The sequence below is a fragment of the Nicotiana tomentosiformis genome, chromosome 11, assembly GCF_000390325.3.
Source record: "Nicotiana tomentosiformis chromosome 11, ASM39032v3, whole genome shotgun sequence".
NCBI classification, from domain to species: domain Eukaryota; kingdom Viridiplantae; phylum Streptophyta; class Magnoliopsida; order Solanales; family Solanaceae; genus Nicotiana; species Nicotiana tomentosiformis.
The window spans coordinates 101,823,364-101,847,667 of NC_090822.1; the positions used below are offsets into that span (position 1 = coordinate 101,823,364).

Genomic DNA, 24,304 nt, shown 5'->3' on the forward strand with positions numbered 1-24,304 from the left:
CAAGGGTCGTGTCCTCAATCAGCTGAAGTTGCGCCATGTCTTACCCAATCACCTCTCCCCACTTCTTCTTCGGCCCACATCTACCTCTCTGTAGGCCTTGCAATATCAACCTCTTACACCTCCTTACCGGGGCATCTGTGCTCCTCCTCTTCACATGTCCAAACCACTTAAGTCTCGCTTCCCGCATCTTGTCCTCAATATAGGCCACACCCATCTTGTCGCGAATAACCTCATTCCTAATCATATCTAACCTGGTGTGTCCGCACATCCATCTCAACATTCTCATCTCTGCTACATTCATCTCCTGGACATGGGCGATCTTGACTGGGCAATACTCAGCCCATACAACATAGTCGGTCTCACCACCACTCTGTAGAACTTATCTTTAAGTTTTGGTGGAGCCTTCTTGTCACACAAAACACATCCATCCTGCCCCAATACGATGTGTGACATTTTCATTAATCTTCCCACCCCCTGTATAATAGACCCAAGGTACTTAAAACTTACTCTCATATGGATGACTTGTGAGTCTAGCCTCACCTCCACTTCTCCTCCCTGAGTCTCACCAATGTACTTACACTCCAAGTATTTTGTCTTGCCCTTGCTCAACTTGAAACCTTTAGACTCGAGGGTCTAACTCCACACCTCTAACCTCGCGTTCACACCACCTCGCGTCTCGTCAATAAATTGTCGACCCTTGGATGTGGCTCTTCAGTACGTCCATCGCCAGGGCAAACAAAAAAGTTGTCGACCCCTGGTGCAACCCCATCATGACCAGAAAATGGTCTGAATCCCCTCCTACCGTCCTCACTCGAGTCTTTGCTCCGCCATACATATCTTTTATGAATAATTATATATGTAATAATCTTTTAAATAATGTAACAATATTAAACTATTTAATACTCTGAGGCTCCACTGTCACAAAACAATAATGATCAATTTATTCTCATTTGCCAGAAATAAAATAAAATATAGAAACTCCAAAGAAGTGATGTTTTTCTGTAGGTAACTGTATTGAGTCAAAAAAATCACTAAAATAAAATTAAGAGTCGTCTTCCTACGCAGGCAGTGACCGACGGCTTTTCCAAATTTCTTCAGTCCGCATTCTCTCCCTTCCCCCATATTCTTCTCTCTAGATCGAACCCCATTTCTCTCTCTCTCTCTCTACCTATACATAGACATCCCTATATATCTATATATTTTCTCGAATCACGATTATGATAATCAGAGAACACGTAGAACGACGTCGGATCAAATTAGGAAATCGGAGGTGCTGAGAAGGATCTGAGTTGAGATCAATGGCGTTATCTGGTATGAGAGGTTTATCTGTGTTCATAAGCAATATCCGTAATTGCCAAAACAAAGAACAGGAACGCCTTTGCGTTGACAAAGAACTCGGCAGTCTTCGTACTCGCTTTAAAAACGAAAAGGTCTCTTCTTTTTCAATTCCCTTTTACTCTCTTAAGTCTTAACAATTTCAGTGTTTCATCTTTTCTTAGCTTAGCACTTTTGAAGATCTAGCATATACAAATAATCATATCGGTTTAAATTTTTAAATGAAGATGTTCACATAATTCAAGTAAGCTATTTGTTGTTATTTTTTATTGTAGGATTTGTGTTTTATACACTGATATTTAGCATGTTACGACTTATTATAGCATAGGACTCCTTACTTACCATTTATATTTATTTATTAATTAATGCATATTAATAGAATTATTTCATATGAAAATATTTTACGGTTTCACACCATACCTCTGAAATAGAATCCAAGAGTGCTGCAATTTCAAACCAGATGTTTCTTCACTCTTCACTCTTTCCTCAATTATTGCCAAAACATAGAAAAAAGCTTGAAATTGCATTCTATTTTAGGATACGGTGGTTAGGATAATTTTTTGGGAAAAAGAAAGACCAAAGAATAGACTTAATAGACATGTTTTGACATCAATTGTCATCTGTGTCAATTTTTTTTTTCTGGAAATAAATTGACATATATTTAAAATTAAAGGTTGAAATAATTTTGTAATTCTACAGCAAAGAGAGAAGTTCACATGGAGGGCATAATGACTCGAAGTAAATTAATTATGATTTTCTTTAATTTGTTTTAATTTCTGTTTTGTTTAAACTTTAACATAATACCTTTTTGACACTTTTGGAAAGTATTACTATGACCAAAGTAAAAAGTTTACAACTCCAAGCTCCCAACAATCATTAATCTGTCTGTCTATAACTTTTAAGCCTAATTTGTGGGATAGTAACATTTTGGTTCCCTCAGTTATTAGTAAATTTTAATTTATCTTTGTGATATATGCGTATGTACATTATCTTCAATGTATTAAGATGTGGGGTTTGGCCCCTTTATATATATAGCAAATAATAATATGTTACATCTAGACTATTTTTATAACTATATTACCCTCAAATATGAAGTAATAGTACAAATTTTGACATTACATGTAATAGTATATAATTCATTAAATTTGTGAAGATTTACAAGCAAAGAATTAAAAGTATATATTCTTTAATTAAAAGTTAAAAGTTTTACTGTTAATTAGTGTCTAATTCTTTAATTAAATATACAATGTCTAATTCTAGAATTATATAGTTAAACTATTAGATCTTGTACCATAATGTACAACTTTTAGTTTTCATTGTCATTCTTTTTCTTGGAAGATAACTTTTCTTACCTTAGGTCAATTCTTTACTTCTCACGGGTGTCTGGATCTTTAAAAATCGACTAAACCAGCCGAATATCAAACTGATTATTAGATTTCTTTTAATAAAATCATAGGTTTTTATATAAACTTATAATCGTATCGAATAATAGGGTAGGTTTTTAATTTTATAAAAATAAACCAAAAAATACTGAACCATACCGAATAAATTTATATATGAAAAATATATTTTATATACTAAGTTTAAAACTAATAAAGCATTACGTTTTTTTTCTTGGATCTTGAGATTATAGAAATGGCTGCAAGTGGCCAAATAATCAATATCCAAAATACCAACTTCTAAACTTATTCTATACTAGGTATTCCACTAGCAAGCCAATGTCTTTAGATTAGTTCCAATATCTTGAGTAGCAAGCACTAGGTATTCCACCTATAGCAAGCCACAAGTATTGGATATCCTTCCCCTCGTACGATTTAGAATTCTCTTGTTGGATACTAATCTTCTAATAAGCTCTATTTTTGAGTCCCAACTTGATTATTATTTTTCTACTCGTATGGTTTATATTTCTCTTGTCTTTGCTTAATTTGTTTTACATTACCATAAAATAGTGGGATGAATCTCTATTCTGGATATCTTTCATGTTCCTTTGATCATCACTTTAAAAAAAGTAAAAATGTTTAGAGAGTTCTGCCAAAGTTCTATGTAAGCATACATGTGTTGCATTCTAACTTCGACTAGCGACTCTTGCATGACGTTTTTAAAAAAATACCGAAAAATAAACTGAACTGTATCGATACCAAAGAGAAACTGAGATGATCAGGACATTTTCGAAAAGTCTACTTTTGGTTTAACAAAATGGAATAACCAAAAAAAATTAATATGATACAAATTTTATAAAATAACCGGTCGAACTGAACCATTGACACCCTTACATCCACTACTACTCCCCTTACATAAGCCAGAAGAACAAAAAATTATATACATTGAATATAGTTAAATCCTAAATAGAATTTCTTTAGGATGTTAAATATTAAGCCGCACTCGATATTTATATCAAAATTTAATAATTTAATTTTAGTAGCTAAAGATTAAAGTAAAAATATATATATATTAACGTGTAATGAAACAATAAAGAAGAATATTGCAAAGAAAGAGAGAGAATTATATTGATTTTGAGATGAATTACAATAGAATAAAATTCCTCTATTTATAGGGAGAAAGTGTGTTAACCACCAAGTAACAAATACTAAGATCTCTCTAAAATATAAACATTCATCTTAAATATAATTTTATTTATAATAATTATTTAATTACGATTAAGTAATATGTGAGGATTCATATTATTTAATATGTTTGTTGTTGTTGATTAAGTAGAAAATGTGTGCCTGTCTATCCCAATCGAATCGCTAGGCCCAAATGTATTAATTTGGGTCATAATACAAGAAAACCACCCACAAAATTCAAAAATCCAGTATCAAACAGTCAATTAATTCTCTTAAACTAAAAGAATCACAAAAAAAAAAAGCAATTTTAAACTCAAAGAAATGATGCTTTTCTGTGTTATGTCATATCGTCAATAAAAATTAATTAAACTAAAATTAAAAGTCGTCGTCTTCTTCCAACTGGCCGACGGCTTTTCCAAATTTTCTCAGTCCACTTTCTCTCTCTAGATCAGCCTTCTCTCTCTCTCTAGATCAGCCTTCTTTCTCTCTCTACCTATACATACACATCTATATATCTATACATTTCGTGCGCAAAACACGTAGAGCCGCCATTACCGTTCGTAATCTGGACCTCGATCTTTCTTTGTGGACCGTCGGATCAAAGAAAAAGACAGAGTGAGAGGACCTTATCGGCTGGATCTGAACGGAAATGGCGTTATCTGGAATGAGAGGATTGTCGGTGTTCATAAGCGACATTCGTAATTGCCAGAACAAAGAACAGGAACGCCTTCGTGTCGATAAAGAGCTCGGCAATATTCGTACTCGCTTTAAAAACGAAAAGGTTTCCACTTTTTTTGCAATTACAACTCTGTTAGCTAATGTCTGTGATATGGTTTATTAGGAAATGCAAAATTTCAACTCTGAATTTTACGTCAGTGAAGAGTAATTGAGTTTCTGCTTTTTCTGCATTATGCTAGGGTTATGTTGGACGTGCTATAATGACGGCTTTAACAGTTAGTTAAGTAAACACCAGGTCTTCCCACATGTGTGAGCCTTGGCGGACAGAGTTAGGTACCCTGTGTAATTAATCGATGCAAGTTGGCCATAAGGAAAAAAAGAGTAACTTGCAGTAATTAATTTCATTCTTGTCTTTGAAAGGGTATCTTACCACATAGTTTAATATATTGTGAGAAACTGATAGGGTAACTCAGTTTGGAAACCAATTAGATTTGCACCCAATAAAAGAAAAAAAAGAGAAACCAATTAGATGCTTATGCTACTCTCTTGGTTCATTTTTATGTGATGTATTTAACTGAGTATAGAGTTTAAGATATTAATTTGACATATATATTTATTAGTGATAGTAGAATGGAATACTAAAGTAATGGTTGATTAGTTAATTCAATAGAGAAAACATCAAATCAAAGTTTAATATTTGAATAGTTTAATGACAGTGTCAAATTAGCAATAAAAAAATATAGTGTCAAACATTTGTGACATTTCGAAAAGGAAAGAATGCCATAGAAATTGGGACAGAAGTACGTTTTTAGACAAACAATGTGGGGTTCTGGTTACTAAAGGAAAGATAGCAGTTTGAAGGTGGCACATATTTCAAGGTCTGTTAGCTACTGTACGGGGACCTGTCAAATAAGGGGTTTTCACTTGATCATTAAGTTGAATAGTAGTCAATAACAGCAAGTTGTCGATGGTGTATGCCAAAAATTAAGCCTGTGAAAAAGCAGTTAGTGGCAGTTAGTGCAACTCATACCTAGAGTGCTGAAGGGAGGAGGACCTTTTGGCTATGCTAATCTAACTGATATCCATTTATATACCTGATATCACATTTGAAATGGCTGTCACAAGTGTTGTGGAAGCTCTCCCCAAGGAAGTGTACCTGAACTATTACTTTGCCCAAGGCTGGAAAGACAGATATACTTTCTTACATAAGCTATTGTGAAATCTGAATTCTTTATGTGCTGTATCAGGTAATACCTAGAAATGAGGTAAATATGGTAGATATGGTATTCCAAAGAGATGCTCAGTAGTTGATTTGAAGTATGATCGAATATGATTTGTGGTTGCTGATGGTATGACTGGTTTTAAAAATATTAAGCTTTTGCTAGGATATTCTGAAAATTAATTTGGAAGCATATACGCCTTACAACCAGGATTATATCAACATCTTTTTCTACAATCCCTTTGATGCAGGGTGATGCTCTTGTTAGGTGTAATTAGCATGTTAATATTCAGGATAGGTTGCCTTTGTTTCTTTGCTTCATTTTTTATCCTGAAAGTTATTAGATCAAAAAACAAAGACGCCCCCAAGGCTTTGGTTCAGTGGTAAGAGTGCGCTCTTGATGTGTGTTAGGTGCATGTCAAGCGTTCGGAACCGCTGCAAACAAAAACCTGGTACTTAATTGGGGAAGGGTAGAGGGCGAGCCCATTATCCACTGAGTTTCCGACCATGCGCCAATTGGCCCTCAGAGATTTCTCGGTTATTAAAAATAAGAAGACCAATAAACAAAGAAAGATGTAGAATGGTCAGAAATTGGTTGTCTTGTGAAGCTTTATCCATGTCATTTTCCTTAAGTTGCTTTTAATTGGGGTGAGGTGAAAGGGGGAAGGAGTCATTTGAATGGAGTTGTTTTAGGTATTGGACTATCCTTCAATGGCAGCTGGTGATAAAGTGATAATAAATCTCAGTTATTTCTTCTCTTGTTCAAAAGGGGATTTGGTAAGAGGGGGAAGGTCTTTCTTCTCCAGACTATCAATGGTAACGCGAGTTTTATAGTGATCTATTATAAAAGGGAGGAGCAGAAATTATATTTATAGTAGTTTAGACGCATTATAAACTGACAGGTACTTGATGCTCTTCCCTAAGCTGCTCAGTTATAGCAAGGCTAAAACATTAACATATTTATAATAATTAACTCAATCAATTGTAAGTAGTGTAACATTCAATTTCCTTAGGGGTAAATGTCAAAATGTATTCCTGATACAGATGTTATTAATTTTTTATTTTTTATTTTTATCCTTAAAATGCCTGATAACCAGGCTGCAATCCTTATAATGACGTCTTCTCTGACCCCGTCATCCCCAAAATAACAGGATTTGAAGAATATACTGGAAGCTCCCTCTTGCTGGCCACCTAAATTCACTATGCTTGTCTCATTTTTTTGTCTCAGTATTTTGCTGGAGTTTTTTATCGTGAACCATGAAATAAAACTAGTATTACTACCGTTGCAAACAAAATTCCTTTTCAAGCAAGAAGAGACTAGGGCCACTTCTTTCCATCCTATCCAGAACATCTCCATTGGGGGGAATATGTTTCTCAAATGAATATGACAATCATTTCTTTCTCACCAGCTACATTCATATTCAAAACAAACAAAATATTTTTCTATGAAAAGATAAAAGTTTCTATGATGAAATCGAGAGTATACTATTCGAGACTGAAGCGGTTGTGATTGTCATGAGATGTGGAGCATGTGGGAAACAGAGATGTTTTATTGATGTTCTGGGGGGGGGGGGGGGGGACCCTGTATACTGCTATTTGAGTGATGTCCTAAATTTTGTGTAGTCAAACGTGAAGCTTCCCTAATAAATATTTCCACTTTGTATGCAAATTGGAAAAGTTGAGTTAAAAAATATTCTAAGTCAAGTGATGATCTTCAACATTCTGATATGGCAAACTATCCAAATACACACATAGAATTGGCAGATACACCACCCCCTCTAATCTTGAAATCCCTGAAATTTGTAAAAAGCTGGACTATCCAGAGTCATTGTTAGACCTGAATCTTTCTAAAGATAGCATGCAAAAGAAACTGCACAAGGATAGTGTATCATCAATTTCGTTCTAATTCCCAGAAATCTGGTATTAAGACCATGCAAAGAATAACAATTAAAAAAGAGACCAAGCAAAGATAAATGAAATCTGGTATTAAGACCATGCAAAGAATAACAATTAAAAAAGAGACCAAGCAAAGATAAATGAAGAATGGTTTCAGTGCAACTCATGCAAGTAATGCTTGGATTCAAAAGAAGAGTTTTTCTGGGAGACCGTGGTTGCTAGAGCTTATCAGTTATCACCTTCTCTTGTGAAAGACTGCAGGGAGACTTTATTTAACAAATCTAATGAAACATGAACTCTTTTTCATGGATTATCAAAACAAGTCAAGTTCATACGAGCCTTTGTCTTCATTGAACCTAGAACTATTGGGAGGTACTTGTTTAGCAAAGATGCATAGGAGCTAATGAAGTGTCAACGTCTTTCTCCTGAAATGTTTTACTTATAGAAATATCTATGATTGAGTAGTCTCTCTGTCCTGTCTAGCCATCTATAATAGCCTGATTTCTATCATTTACCAACTTCCGTTGCTAACAACTATCATTGACATCAGTGCTCGTTCTCTCTAACCGATTAGTTGTCACCACCATAACTATTTCCTTGATGGAACTTTGAAACAGCTTTTAGTGTGTTCTAAGCTTCTCGGATGGTTATGAAAGTAGCTCATGTCATTTTTGGATTTCTCGCGTGCTGTCTACTTGGCAGTTTGCCAGCCTTTCCATGTTTTAAGAAAGAATGAACTTGAGGTAGAAGTGTTGCAGAAATAGGTGCACTTGTTTTTTTGGCATCAATTTTTTTCTGTAATAGGGGCAATTTATATTCAATATTTGCATTAACATTGTATCATTTGCGCATAAGTTGAATGTGTTGCACTTTAAATGCATTCAGACTACACTTAAAAAGTTTCGGAATATAGATCATTTTTCTTCAGAGCGGGGTATGGCCAACCGAAGATTAAGTGGGGAGCGTTGACTAAGGTTAATGCTCAGGAGTTGGGGGAGAAGTTGCTGGCCATGGGGGCCTGGATGAGTAGTGGGGACGCGAGTAACATGTGGACCACGACAGTAAACTGCATTAGAGAGGTGCTAGGGGTGACGAAGGGTTATTTGGGAGGCCACAAAGGAGACTGGTGATGGAATGCGGAGGTCCAAGGAAAAATAGAAGCTAAGAAAGCAGCATATCTGAAGTTAGTGGAGAGCACATACGAGGAGGAGAAGAAGACGTGTAGGGAGTGTTACAAGAAGGCAAGGAAAGAGGCAAAATTGGCAGTCACGGCGGCTAAGACTGCAGCTTTCGAGCGATTGTACGAGGATCTTGGGGGCAAAGGAGGCGACAAGAAGTTGTCCAGGTTAGCCAAGATTAGGGAGAGGAAGGCTCGGGACCTGGACCAAGTACGGTGCATCAAGGACGAATATGGTAAGGTTCTGGTGGAAGAGGCGTGTATCAGGCATACATGACAGGAGTACTTCCATAGGCTATTGAACAAGGGAGGGGACAGGAACATTGTGCTAGGTGAGTTGGAGGATTCAGGGAGTTAGAGGGATTTTGGGTTTTGTAGGCGTATTAGGAGCGTAGGGGTGGAGGGGGCGATGCGGAAGATGAGCAGGGGTAAGGCTACCGGGCCAAATGAGATCCCAGTGGTATTTTGGAAGGTAGTGGGTCGGGCGGGTTTGGAGTGGCTTTCTAGTTTGTTAAATGTCATTTTCAGGACGAAAAAGATGCTAGAAGATTGGCAGCGGAGTTTGATGATCCTGTTGTATAAAAACAAAAGTGATATCCAGGATTGTAACAACTATAGGGGTATCAAGCTGCTGAGTCATACTATGAAAGTATGGGAGAGGGTGGTAGAGATGAGGGTGCGACGTAGTGTTACTATTTTCGAGAACCAGTTCAGATTTATGATGGGACGGTCGACGACAAAAGCCATTCACCCTGTGAGGAGATTGGTAGAGCAGTACAAAGAGAGGAAGAAAGACTTGCATTTGGTATTCATCGACCTAGAGAAGGCCTATGATAAAGTCCCGTGAGAGGTCCTATGGAGATGTTTGGAGGCTAGTGGTGTCCCGGTGGCATACATTAGGGCGATTAAGGACATGTACGAGGGAGCGAAGCCTCGGGTGAGCACTGCGGGAGGAGACTCTGATTAATTCCCAGTGGAGATGGGGTTACACCAGGGATCAGCTTTTAGCCCGTTTTTGTTAGCTTTAGCGTTAGATACGCTGCCGCGTAACATACAAGAGGAGGTGCCATTGTATGCTATTTGCTGATGACATAGTCCTGATTGACGAGACGCGAGGCGAAATTAATGCTAAATTGGAAGTTTGGAGACAAACGCTGGAGTCTAAAGGTTTCAAGTTGAGTAGGTCGAAAACTGAGTACTTGGAGTGCAAGTTCAGTGAGGGGATGCATGAAGAAGAAGTGGAAGTGAGGATTGGTACTCAGGTCATCCCTAGAAGAGACAGTTTCAAATATCTTGGGTCTATTATTCAAGGCAACGGGGAGATTGACGAGGATGTTACTCATCGTATTGGAGTGAGGTGGATGAGATAGAGGCTCGCATCGGGGGTTTTGTGTGATAAGAATGTGCCACATGGACTAAAGGGCAAGTTCTATAGAGTGGTGGTTAGACCGACTATGTTATGGAGCTGAGTGTTGGCCCATCAAGAAGTCCCATGTCCAAAAGATGAAAGTAGCTGAAATGAGGATGTTGAGATGGATGTGTGGGCATACTAGGAAAGACAGGATTAGGAATGAAGTTATTAGGGACTAGGTAGGTGTGGCATCTGTGGAGGACAAGTTGCGGGAATCAAGACTGAGGTGGTTCGGGCATGTGAGGAGGAGAGACATGGGTGCTCCGGTGAGGAAGTGTGAGAGGTTGTCCATGGTGGGTCTGAGGAAGGGAAGAGGTAGGCCTAAGAAGTATTGGGGAGAGGTAATTAGGCAGGACATGTCATTGCTTCAGCTTACCGAGGACATGACCCATGATAGGAAGGTGTGGACGTCGAGGATTAGGGTTGTAGGTTGACAGATAGTAGTGTGTTCCTCCTAGGCCATTCAATAGTACTAGGACTATTTTTGTAATTTTTTATTTACGGTTCTTTATTACGCATGTTGTGGCATTCGCACACGTTACTATGTTACATTGTTGCTAACATTCTTTGCTACTTGGTGCTTTATTTTCATTGTTTCTTGAGCCGAGGGTCTATCGGAAACAACCTCTCTATCTCTATGAGTTAGGGGTAAGGTCTGCGTATACACCACCCTCCCCAGACCCCATTTATGGGATCAAACTGGGTTTTTTCTTGTTGTTGTATCTCTCCCCCCCCCCCCCCCTATCTTTCTATCTTTCTCTCATTTTCTTTGTTTCCCCCTTTCTTGTTCTTTCTGTTGACTTTTTCAGTTCACCATAAGTCTTGCAAACTATGCTTTGTCATCAGGGACCAGATCCTGCCATATTTGTTCACTGCTTTCCCATGTTTGCTTATAAAAAAAAATCATCTTTTTTTTCCTCCTAAAATCATCACCCATAGACCTGCCTCATTGTGTGTTAAATTAACATATATGTTGCCCCTGAATATTGAATTATATTTTGCGTTATACAGGGTTTGACACCATATGAAAAGAAGAAATATGTCTGGAAAATGCTGTATATTTATATGCTTGGTTATGATGTGGACTTTGGTCACATGGAAGCTGTATCTCTGATATCTGCTCCAAAGTATCCTGAGAAGCAGGTACCTTCTTTTTTCCTTTTTCATTTCTAGACATGGATAACTCATCAAAATTGGTTTAGGTAAGTTAAAAGTCTTTCATCTGTTTGACTGAATTGATGTATATGACTAGTAAATTGAGAATGTATGGAAAACACAATTTGTTTTGTCACATCTTGCTTTTTATACTAGTATCTTGGTGACCTTATTCATGTTGAATGCAACACTCTTTTCTGTTTAGTCTATTCATAATGAGCGTGAACCTTCCAGAGGTTGATATTTCTCATAAAACCGTTTTTATCACGGTTTAACATTTGATTAAATTGGAGAATGTTTTGGGTTCTCAATGTCTTGTTTTACTTGGTAATGTCCATGCATTCATATTGATAGGTGAGCTAGCATATGCCACTCTTCCTTGTGTTGCACCTTCCGTTTTTTGTGTAATTTTTTTGAAGCAAAGGCTTAAAAGTTCAACTGATTTTTTTGGTATTTTGTAGGTTGGGTATATAGTGACATCGTGTTTGCTCAATGAGAATCATGATTTTTTAAGATTAGCCATTAATACAGTACGCAATGACATAGTCGGCCGCAATGAGACTTTCCAGTGTCTAGCATTGACGTTGGTACGAATTTCAGGTCTTTTTTTTTAATTCCTTCCTAGAAGTAGATCCGTTGTTCTTTGTTAGTTCGTTACAAGTTTCAACTGTTTGATATATCTGTATAGGTTGGAAATATTGGGGGAAGGGACTTTGCAGAATCTCTAGCTCCTGATGTTCAAAAGTTACTTGTAAGTGATTTTTGCAGTAAGTGATTTTTGCAGTAGCCAGTCAGTATCCCAAGTCTATGACTGACGTGGGCTTTCTATTCTTTTTTCCTTTTTTTGTTGATTCAGATATCAAGCAGTTGCAGACCACTGGTGAGGAAGAAGGCTGCATTATGTCTCCTACGTCTTTTCAGGAAAAATCCTGATGTCATGAATGTAGATGGCTGGTAAGTGTAATAACTTATGTGGATGTTTATGAATTGACTTCATTTATGTCCCAACAATTGGAGTTTTCCTCATAATCCAGGTCAGATCGGATGGCACAACTGCTAGATGAACGGGATTTAGGTGTCTTGACATCTTCCATGAGCCTTCTAGTTGCATTGGTGTCATATAACCACGAAGAATATTGGAGTTGTCTTCCAAAATGTGTTAAAGTATTGGAAAGGCTTGCAAGGAGCCAAGATGTACCACAAGAATATACCTACTATGGGATCCCATCTCCCTGGCTTCAGGTTTGTTTACTTTTCCTGTGCAATCTGCAATAGCCATTACTTGCTTAAGAAAAAAAACTCAATACGTTCTCCTGAACTTTATATATACTAATATGCTTTGCAATCGGATGAGTGATCAATTTATGCACATTGAATGCATGAAATAGAGCTGGGCGCACAGATAGGATGTCAAATTTGATGCATCAATGTGAAAGAATATGTCAGAGTCTGGCATCTCTGCTTAAGCATGGTCTCAATTTTGATGATTCTCGTTTCAGGTAAAGACTATGAGGGCTCTTCAGTATTTTCCTACTATTGAGGATCCAAATACTAGAAGATCACTGTTTGAGGTATGCTCGCCTGCTAAGCAGAAATAATCTTCTTTTACTGAGAGCATATCACCTTTTCTATTTGATCTTTATTTGTCCAAAAGGAATCTGCAGTAAAATCTCAAAAGTGTTCTGGATTCATTATAATCAATCAGGTTTTGCAAAGGATATTGATGGGAACCGATGTGGTGAAAAATGTGAACAAGAACAATGCATCGCATGCTGTCCTCTTTGAAGCCCTTGCTCTTGTAAGTTTCTAAATGTATCAACCATTATCCTTTCCCTTTAAATCTGTGCTCTGTATGAAGATTTCTTGTTCATATGCTAATGGCAGTGACATCTTACATTAAGTTAGTTCTCTATGAATAATGATATTCCTGAAGTGGAAAGCCTGGTGATTAGTTATTCAAAAGTGCTATGTGGTGCTTCTGTTCTCTTTTTCTTGGACATTTGTGATGATGTCAACTTCAAACTTATGCATCTTCTATTTCTTCCAGTTTCCTGACAAATTCAGGATTTATAGCTACGTGACAAGATCTCTGTTCTTTTTTTGGTACATAAGATGGACTTGTTGCATTATCTGAATTTTCAAAGCCTGGCTGCTGTTTTAAGTTGTCCCTTGCTTTCTTGGAATTCTTACTAAGTTTGACTTCTAATTGATTTGCTGTAGGTCATGCATCTTGATGCTGAAAAAGAGATGATGTCTCAATGTGTTGCACTGCTTGGGAAATTCATTGCTGTCCGTGAACCAAATATTCGTTATCTCGGTTTGGTAAGTTTTAGCCGCATACAAACTATTCCCTCGGTCCATTTTTACTTGTCCCTCATTATTAAGTACTACTAATCATTTTTGATTCGTTTCCCAACATTTTGGATTTATAATAGTTAAAGTTAGTTTTCCAATAGTTAATAAACACATCAGATAATGTCCCTCCATTACCACAACTAACCTATATGTTGTATGGAGTACTTATGCTTTTTGTTAAACTTAATTAGTGCATTAGGCAACATCCCTCTATCACCCTTGTTTCTTAGCAGAAATTCTTCAGAGTGAAGCATACATACCTTCGGAATATTTTGGTGAATTTGTCTTGTAGCCATACCTTTGTGATCTCTCAACAGAGTGAAACATTTTTAAAAGGGATATTTTCTGTGGAAAAATTTTAAAAAAATGTATAAGATGAAAAAAGGATAAAATGTTTTGCTCCAATTTTTTTTTTTGGAGATGCGTGAAAGTGTTAAAACCAATATTTAATTATTGGGTTGGAAACTTGAACGAACTATTAGTTGGCTGCACTAGGGGTGGCAAACAGGCAGGTCGGGTCGGATATGGACGGGTCGAAAACGGGTAACGCAAAAAACCGTTAAATTATCCGACTCGACCCATAGTTAATACGGATAAAAAATGGGTTAACCGGCGGATAATATGGATATCCATATTATCCATGGCTTCTTGAATATAATCACTTTTGGGAGAATTCCTAGTCTCCCAAACCGGAACTCCCTATTTGAAGATTTACAAATGTAAAAGTTAAATCCATTAGTTATCCATTTAAGTAGATAATATGGTTCTTATCCATATTTAACCCGTTTTTAAAAAGCTCATTATCCAACCCATTTCTCAATGGATAATATGGGTGAATAATTATTTTCTTTTAACCATTTTGCCACCACTAGCTGCAACTTCTATGTATGATTGATTTCAATTATTTAGATAGTTATTTATAACTAGGGTGATAGAGTGAAATTATCATTTTATTAATTGCTTCTTAAGGGATGTGCCTAGTCAAACATGGACGAGCAAAAATGGTCGTCCATTGTTACTTGTTCGTGTTTTGACTAGGCACACCCCTTAAGAAGTAATTAATAAAGTGATAATTTTACTATACCACCCCTAATTATAATAAGTCATCTAAATAATTGAAATCAATCAAACATAACAGTTGCAGCCAACTAACAGTTTGTTCGAGTTTCCAACCCAATAATTGAATATTGTTTTTAACACATTCACGTAGTCCTTATAAAAAAATTGGAGCGAAAGTTCCACCCTTTTTTCACCTTATACAATTTTTTAAATTTTCCCACCAAAATAACCCTTTTAAAATATTCATTCTATTGAGAGAGTTCACGAAGGTATGGCTACAAGATAAATTCACCAACTTACTCTGGAGAATTTTTGTAAGTGTAATGGAGGGACGTTGCCTGATGCACTTATTAAGCTTAACAAGAAACCAGTGTTATCAAAGGCGAAAAGCACAAAAAAGCTCTACGGTCTATTGGGCTTTAGGCGCAAATAAAGTGTGGGCTTTAATGGAGAAAAAATACAAATATGCATGTGTAGTCCAAGATCAATATTATAAGTATGAATAACAATTATATGGACAAAGAAATTTAAAAATATATATATGATAAAATGAAATATCAATTGTTTAGTGTCGTCCCTTCAACATTGCACTCATTGACAAGGAAAAGTATGTCTAAGAGCCTTGACGATGACATTGAAGCGTCCACTGGGCGAGGCAAGACGCTCAACATGTTTTGCCCTTCGCTTTAGGGCTTAAACGCGCTTTACGCGCTCCTTTGACAACAACGCAAGAAGCATAAGTAGTTTATACAATATATAGATTAGTTGGGATAGTTGAGGGACGTTACCTGATGCATTTATTAACTATTGGAAAATTAAATATGATTATTATAGATCCAAATGTTCGGAAATGAATTGAAAATGATTAGTAGTACTTAATAATAAAGGTAAAATGGTTTATCTCTTGGTTTACCAAACTGGACAAGTAAAAGTGTACATCTTTTTTTAGTGTAGTGGACAAGTAAAAATGGACAGAGAGGTATCTTATTGTTGTGCATGTAAGAGGTCTTCATTTCAGCAGCTGCACTTTCACACTTGTAGTTCCTGATATGCTATTCTCACAAACTGTTGGAACTTGCAAAAAAGATCCAATTACCCTGTATAAACCACTGTCTGATTTCCACATCTCTGTATTCCGTGCAGGAAAATATGACTCGGATGTTGATGGTCACAGATATACAGGACATCATAAAAAGACATCAAGCCCAGATTATTACCTCACTGAAGGATCCTGATATCAGGTTATTTGGAGCTTTTCCGTTTTCCTTATCATCTATTCCCTGCTTTTGTTTTTCAACAGAGGTACAATAAGTAAACTATGCTGCTGCAGCGACTAAGTTTTAAAAGCTCAAATTTGTCTGCTCAAACACTTTCTGTTTGTGACATGTGCATTGTTACTTCTTAAAGAGAGATTTGCTTATCAAGACATCAAAGCAGTACATTCGGTATCTCTGCTGTTTTATTTAGATATCCTAATCTTTTCTGGTGAAATGATGGAAAAGATGTTAGTAATAGTCTCTTGTGTGTGTGTGTGTCTATTTTTTTAAGCTTAGCCTATGTCAGTTCAACTTTGAAACTATCAAATTGCTTTCTTTTACTGACATTAAGCACTACAAACAGTATAAGGAGGCGTGCCCTGGATTTACTATATGGAATGTGTGATGTTTCCAATGCCAAGGACATAGTGGAGGAATTATTGCAGGTATCAGGATTCTGCATTGTTACTTTCTGAATTTTTCTTTTCATGGTTATTTAATTTATATAATATGTAGAACAAAAGTTTTGAATGGGCAAGGTAAAAAAATACGCAACTGATCTGTTTTGTTTGTCAGTATCTTAATACAGCAGAGTTTGTGATGCGTGAAGAACTGTCACTCAAAATTGCAATTCTTGCAGAGAAATTTGCTCCTGATTTGTCATGGTATGAAATAGATATTGACATAATGAAACTTCACTTTTCTTGAGCAGTTTAGCAATATATGGTTGCCTTTTGGAATTTGGAGTTTAAAAAACTTTGCATATATGTTCTTTATCCGAAAAAACATGTTGCATACATATTCTGACTACACTGTGAATCAAGGATATAGCGAAATATCGTTTCTCCTGCTTTTGAAGTTGACGAAATTCAAATATCTTGTCTTCTCGAAGTCCTTCGGTTTGGTTGTTGAAGCCTTTTCAGGGGATTTATTCAGTCAATTGTTATAAAAGGGACCATCATGAGAAATATATCATACAAAGATTGTGTTGCTCTCTTTGTGCATATTAACTCCAAATCTTGTGCTTTTAGTAGCTATCAAGCACTCAGACTTAGATGAATGTGGCTGAAACTGTCTAATCTTGCTTTACGGATCTACAATGTGATAACAGCTAAGAGTGTCCCTCGTGGTTTGGCATGCAGGTATGTTGATGTCATCCTTCAATTAATTGACAAGGCTGGTGATTTCGTCAGTGATGACATTTGGTTCCGTGTTGTGCAGTTTGTTACAAATAACGAAGATCTACAGGTAACTCTAGCTGCTCTTTTGTATATGCTACTTGAGTTTGGTGTCTCTTTAGACGGAGCTAACTACTTTCAATCCCTTCCTCAGCCTTATGCAGCTTTGAAAGCCAGAGAATATCTTGATAAGCCTGCCATTCATGAAACAATGGTCAAGGTGAGCACATTCTCTTTCAATACTAATAACCTGTTACACACACACACCCCCCCCCACACACACACACACACACACACACATATATATATATATATATATATATATATATATATATATATATATATACACAAATGGTATGAACCCTAATGGATTATCTCTGCTTACTTAGCATGCTAGACTCATTGGTAGCTGGTAATATGAATGGGTAGTCCAACCTAAGTCATTTTGACATATAATAGTTACATGAACTTTGAGCTACAAGTCTCTATGCAGCATACCTTTATTTGTTATTTTGGAATATAAATTAAACTAGAGGAATGTCCTTGGAAGTCGGGAATTCATTTGAAACCGTGTGCATGAGAAGGGAAAACCAAGTCTTGGATATGTACCGCCATGTGGAAGAATGAATGGAGTTACCTTCTGAGACAAGTTTGGAAGAGATGTTAGGTTGAGCTGTTCCTGAGATAGAAATAGCTTGCACCTTGATTTAATCATGCCCTTATACCAAGAACAGGCTTGAGTCAAGGATCAAAATTTAAGGCATGTATTGTCAACAATTTGAGACCTGGTTTGACGCCTCCATTTTACATGGATGCCTGCTGTTAATCCAAGGCATTCGAAACTCATATATAGCTCATTTATATTGTTTAGGCTTCCATTGTGTTGACCTAACCTGGGTAGCACTAATTTATGTTCAAGCTAGATTTTCATCACCCTATTGTTAGAACTTTTTTGTTGTTTCATTTGCTCTTCAAGTTTTATGTTAGTTGCCTCACAGCCAGAGATAAGCACCTAAGAGCAAAATAATCGTCTTCGTGATTTATATTTTGAATTCCGATGCATCTGCTGTCCTTTTCTGGTCAGTTTGAAAAAGAAAATACATTGGAAAGCTAATTGAAAATGTATTTTGGATGTTATGTGATGGAGTAGGTCAGTGCATATATCCTTGGAGAATACAGCCATCTTCTGGCTAGAAGGCCTGGATGTAGTCCAAAGGAAATCTTTAACATCATTCATGAGAAGCTTCCTACTGTTACGTAAGTACATTCAGTGTTTGATCTCATTTTGTCATTGTTTTTTATTATCCTATCTGATATTTTACACAAACTATGTTATTCAGGACTTCAACAATTCCCATTCTTCTGTCAACTTATGCAAAGATATTGATGCACACACAACCACCAGATCCAGAGCTACAGAATCAGATTTGGGCAATATTCAGGAAGTAAGATAGTACTATTAATTTATGGTGTTGTAATTTCTGTTTATCCTGTACGGTCGTTTTTTCTTCTGTGTATATTTCCTAAGGTATTGCGATAATTTATTGAGCTACGCAATATCCCAGATATGAAAGCTGCATCGAAGTTGAAATACAGCAACGGGCTGTGGAATACTTTGAGTTGAGTAAGAAAGGTGCAGCTTTAATGGATATCTTAGCCGAAATGCCAAAGTTCCCTGAGCGACAGGTATGCATGCAGGACTTCTCGACTTTGATTATTTATTTTCTGCAGTATTCTGCATAATTGATGTATTAGTTCGACGGGAGTCCTCCTTTTGCATCATGTAATGTAATCTTTCAATTTTTGCAGTATGACATTGCCCTTTTATTATTGTTATTGTTATTATTGGTGTTAAGCGACAATGTTCTCTTTACGATGTAGTCTTCACTGATAAGAAAAGCTGAGGATACTGAGGCTGATACCGCTGACCAAAGTGCAATCAAGTTGCGTGCACAACAGCAAACTTCTAATGCTTTAGTAATGACAGACCAACGCCCTGCTAATGGAACTCCACCAGTCAGCCAGCTAGGTTTAGTAAAAGTTCCAAGCATGAGCAATGTGGTAATGTGTCTCTCTGACCATTTATGCAAAAATTGAGGATATAATTGTCTATGTTTTTAGTATTAGATGGTAACCAACAATTTACTTTATGGACAGGATCGTGATTCAGCAGATCAAGGGGAGACTCAGTCAAATGGAACTTTGACTGTTGTGGATCCTCAACCCCCTTCGCCTGATCTCCTGGGTGATCTTTTAAGTCCTCTGGCTATTGAGGGCCCTCAGCCTGATGCTAACCAATCTGACCATAATTTGGGTGCTGGTGTTAAAGGTGCTCCAACTGCAGAGGATGCACTAGCACTTGCACCTGTTGAAGAACAGATGAACACCATCCAGGTACTGCTTTCTTTTACGTTTGTTAATATATGCTTTACCCACTAGCTTTCTTGTTATGACTCCTAATTTAGTGATAGGAAGATGCTGCCATTTCTTTTCAGTTTCTGGTTCCCGTGATTGCTTTATCAGATTCAGGTCTCTCAGTTCATCATATTTTCCTATTCTTTGAAAGTTGTAAAAGATTTCTGTTATTAATTTTGCTGAAAGCTGCTGGGATAAGCTTTAAAAGTGTTTGGCTAGTAAAGGCACTTGCTTGGATGACCGCAAATACATGTTCATTACCATTTTCCAGTAGAAGCACATTCGTTTCATTCTCTGCAAAATCAACTAATAATTATTGCCTTTTCCAAATGAAGGGAGATTTTTGCTGCACTTAAAGATTTTTATTAGGGTGCAGTCACCTGTTCGGAAATTAGATATTCTGACAGACTGTTTTACCTTTCCTGGTTGTAGCCAATAGGAAACATTGCAGAAAGGTTTCATGCCTTGTGTCTTAAAGATAGTGGTGTATTATATGAGGATCCATATATTCAGGTAGATGATCGATCCAGAGTTTATTGTTTTAACTGTCAAGTGATGGACTTCTATGGACTTAGTGCTTTTGGTTGGCATAATTCCAGATTGGTATAAAAGCAGATTGGCGGGCACATCATGGACGACTTGTCCTCTTCTTAGGAAATAAAAATACCTCTCCACTGGCTTCAGTACAGGCTCAAATATTGCCTCCATCTCATTTGAGGGTGGAACTATCATTAGTACCTGAGACTATTCCACCACGTGCACAGGTCAGATAGTTATTTACTTGTTTCATGAGTTGAGTTTTTGTTATTTGATAGTCACATCTTCTAATCTCCAACTAAATGAATTTCTCCAGGTTCAATGTCCGCTTGAAGTTGTTAACCTTCGTCCAAGTAGGGATGTTGCTGTTCTTGACTTCTCATATAAGTTTGGAACCCATCTGGTACTAATTCTTTATGAATTGTGTTTTTCATATGGTTTGAGTCAGTGATATCCTAGTGGCAAGGACCCACCACTTCAATCATGAGGTTGGGGGTTCAAGTCACCTAGGGAATAGAGTGAAAACAGCCTCTTTCCTGGGTAGAGGGTTTAGAGCTTGGGTGTTTAATGATCTGTCATTGTTAAGTCAGCTCTTGTATTTATTATTTTTACTTTGTTGTGCATTTTACAGGTTAATGTTAAACTTCGTCTTCCTGCTCTCTTGAATAAGTTTCTTCAGCCTATCTCAGTATCTCCAGAAGAATTTTTCCCACAATGGAGATCACTATCTGGGCCACCATTGAAGCTCCAAGAAGTGGTATGTCCATTCTCTTTGTTGAACTTTAGCAATATACTTGCATATGGAAATTTGCTCTTACGTGTGCATTACTAAGTACATCACAATTCACGGACGAATACCTAGATTTCCATCTCAAACTTACGTGCGCACATCAATATCTGACATATGGCCTCGAACTTATTTTCTATTTTGACCAGGTTAGAGGTGTAAGACCATTGCCACTTCTTGAAATGGCAAACTTGTTCAACAGTCTCCGGTTGATGGTGTGTCCAGGACTTGTGAGTTTCTGATCTTTCGTCTATTTTGGCTTGTTCCCTTCAGGATTTTTTACCTTCACATTAACATTATGTTGCAACTCTTGATTTCTTATGCAGGATCCAAATACAAATAATTTGATTGCTAGCACAACTTTCTATTCTGAGAGTACGCGAGCCATGTTGTGTTTGGTAAGCTAGTGATCTTGTGATACTGCTGCCTTAGAGCCCGTTTGGCCAAACTGTCAAAAATTGCTTATTTTTAAAAGTACTTTTGTTCAAAAAATGCTTATTTTTAAAAGTACTTTTTTTCAAAAGTGCTTTTCGAAAAAGTACTTTTGCAAAGTAGCAGTTTATGTTTAGCCAATTCATTGAGTAGTGCTTTTGCAAGCAAATTGTGTTTGGCCAATCATTCCAAAAAGTAACTTTGAGTATTAAATTATGAAAAAGGACCGTAAAGGTTCAGTTTGCAATTAGTATTATTTAAAAAAGATAAATAAATTTAAATATCTATTATAATAAAAATATAATTTAAATGATAATTTGAGGTATCTAGTATCATTTATTGTTTACATGATGATTTAAATATATCAAAATACATCACTCAATATAAATTAAAAATCTACTCTTATAGATCACTATATAAAAGAAGATAGATTAGGACAAAGAGAATTAAAATATGATAGAATAGAAAAGAGAAGAAATGTATGGTAAAATGAGAAAAAAAAAAGTTAAATTAATGAGGGATAATTTGATAAATATAAATTTAATGTAGGATATTTTTGTCTTGAATAAACTAATTATCTGCTTCTTGGAAGAAGCTAGAATTTGTAGCTTCTCTTCAAAAGCAGAAAAACTGTTTCTGTTGCTGCTAAAAAGTACTTTTTTATTTTGGTCAAACATCTCACATTTTCCAAAAAGCACTTTTTTAACAAAAAAAAAAAGGAGTTTTTGCTTCCTCTTAATGCTCTAAGAAAATACCATAAATTTTATTGGCTCGGTGGAGTTGAAGACGAGCATTTTCTGCTGCTTAGAGATATATTTTAATTTACTGAAACAAATTTTTTAAATATAATATGACTAAGTTTATAGCAGTATACGAGTTAGCTCACCGTATCAGTTTCTTCTTCTTTGGGGAATTTGCCTTCTACCTGGATTGAGTAGAGCAGTTTGTCCAAAAAACTTACATGACAGTTGACAGAAGTGGTCATTCCTTCATGAGAGAAGGTGGAAACTGTGGGTTTTTTTTTTTTGGAAGATGTCATTTTTTTATGGAAAACCTTTGACAAGAAGATGTTATCTTTATGGTTTATCATTTAGTTTAAAATAGAGAAGTGTTCTAGAAAAATTATCCAACTTCTTTAATTGTGTTGTTCAGGTAAGAATAGAAACGGATCCAGCGGATAGAACTCAACTGCGTATGACAGTTGCCTCTGGAGATCCTACACTGACATTCGAGTATGAGCTAAATGTGCTTTCTAATGTTAATCTTCTTAATGCTCATTACTGACGTATAAATCACCTATGGATTCTCTTCTAACTATATGTAGGTTGAAGGAGTTCATTAAGGAACAATTGGTTAGTCTCCCTACAGCTCCTGGGGCGCCTGAACCACCCATGCCTCTACAGCCACAACCACAACCAACAAGTCCACCACCAGCTGTATCAGATCCTGGAGCGTTGCTTGCTGGTTTGCTTTAAGTGGCTTTAAATATGTTGGGAATTGCATCCACAATCAACAGTTGTAAAATTTGTTTATACTGCAAACTGAAACGTCGCCAAAGGCAAGATTGGCACCTAACAACATGATGCAAGGGCTGGCGGAAGTGAGGGTGGCACTGATTTACATAGCTCAAGATTGGGATCTCGGAAGGGTTGGGTTGAAATTTTGAGATTCTTTGCACAATATGTTGTGCTTTGGTGAGGTTTATAGGTTTAGATGATAGGGCCTATTTATTTTTTTAGTTCCCCTTCAAATTTCATGTTCAATTCGTCAGGTTTTAGACCATTGGTTTCTGAAGTGTCAATAGCTCAAGTCATTGTAATTGCTGCTTTGGTCTGTTCCTCCCTATGTATTCTACAAGAATTATAATGAGGAAAAAGAAGTATTTGGCTTTGATTGATCTTTTCTTAATTCTTCTACTAAGGTAGTGAAAACGTGTTATGATTTTTAAATTCTGTTGAAGCAACTGCAGCACACAAATCATTTCATATATAGATAATAATTTCTCAATCTATTGTCAGTCTTCTATTTTTTGTCATATAGTGTCTTGCTAGTTGATTCAGCTGAGGGGTTAAATTCGATTGGCTACTTCTTCCTTCCTAGCTAAATGGTAGTGGCTATGCAAAAGGAAAGCTTTCCTCTGTCATTAAATGTAACTGGGAAAATGCAAACTAAAAGATTGTATAATTAGGTGTTATTTAAAGTTTCATTTTTGTTCGTAACTGATTGGTTGGTGAAATAAAATCCAATCGCTCTTATTAGCTTCCTCACATTAGTCTTAAGCAAATGAAATAAAAAACGCATATGAACGTATTCAACCCGTCCTCATTAAACCTGGGAGGCAAATCATATTTTCGTATCTAACTAGTCTCTATGCTCGTGCGTTGCACGAATATCTTAAGTCAAGTATTAAATAATTTGTACAAAAGATATTTATAAATATATATATATATATATATAGTATCATTTTTAGAGTAATATAATGAACTAATTAATGTATCTAATTAACTATCATCGTTAGTAAATTAATATATCAATTCAAAGCGTAATTGGCCATTGCTTTGTAATTTATATGTAACTTGAATGATCTTTCGAGTCAACTGAAGAGTCGTAACACCAACATCTTCAGCGGCTGATCATCCAACACACATTCGTTTGCAGTCAACTATCAACCTAAAATTGAGTTTTTTTTAATAAAGTAATTAAGATAGTGTACATCTTATTCAAACTTTATGAGAGAAAGTTCCACCAGATTTATAAATCCTTAGTGCAAATTAGTTTGAGTCAGTTAGTGGATAATTCACCATTGTTCAACAATATTTTGTGAAATTAGTATGAATTAGAGTTTCTGTT

At 36.3% G+C, this 24,304-nt stretch overlaps 1 protein-coding gene across 5 annotated transcripts; it reads left to right on the forward strand.

The window, feature by feature from the left end:
• The first annotated feature begins 1,050 nt into the window (after nucleotides 1–1,050).
• LOC104114202 (AP-2 complex subunit alpha-1-like) lies at nucleotides 1,051–23,347 on the forward strand. Of its 5 annotated transcripts, none has more exons than XM_070188516.1 (27): nucleotides 1,051–1,430; nucleotides 11,292–11,423; nucleotides 11,897–12,022; nucleotides 12,124–12,186; nucleotides 12,292–12,389; nucleotides 12,470–12,677; nucleotides 12,935–13,006; nucleotides 13,141–13,233; nucleotides 13,656–13,757; nucleotides 15,993–16,090; nucleotides 16,470–16,551; nucleotides 16,682–16,770; nucleotides 17,248–17,353; nucleotides 17,438–17,503; nucleotides 18,434–18,540; nucleotides 18,624–18,728; nucleotides 18,849–18,969; nucleotides 19,165–19,344; nucleotides 19,441–19,677; nucleotides 20,131–20,211; nucleotides 20,298–20,462; nucleotides 20,552–20,638; nucleotides 20,867–20,992; nucleotides 21,172–21,252; nucleotides 21,349–21,420; nucleotides 22,607–22,686; nucleotides 22,779–23,347. In XM_070188516.1, exons 1-27 carry the CDS (start codon nucleotides 1,299–1,301, stop codon nucleotides 22,927–22,929), a joined length of 3,060 nt encoding a protein of 1,019 aa, XP_070044617.1. In that variant the 5' UTR covers nucleotides 1,051–1,298; the 3' UTR covers nucleotides 22,930–23,347. The 5 variants fall into 5 exon arrangements, 4 of the variants coding, with proteins under 4 accessions (XP_070044617.1, XP_070044615.1, XP_070044616.1 ...); XR_011412188.1 differs by lacking the exon at nucleotides 1,051–1,430 and adding an exon at nucleotides 4,240–4,680 and having other exon boundaries at nucleotides 21,177–21,252; XM_070188515.1 differs by lacking the exon at nucleotides 1,051–1,430 and adding an exon at nucleotides 4,244–4,680.
• Nucleotides 23,348–24,304: the final 957 nt, after the last annotated feature.

Bases quoted from the DNA above. Each gene is read 5' to 3' on its own strand.
- LOC104114202 (XM_070188514.1), top strand. From the start codon at position 4,549: ATGGCGTTATCTGGAATGAGAGGATTGTCGGTGTTCATAAGCGACATT. The intron at 20,639-20,866 runs GTACTAATTCTT...TGCATTTTACAG, and splicing joins ATAAGTTTGGAACCCATCTG to GTTAATGTTAAACTTCGTCT. The intron at 21,253-21,348 runs GTGAGTTTCTGA...TTTCTTATGCAG, and splicing joins TGATGGTGTGTCCAGGACTT to GATCCAAATACAAATAATTT.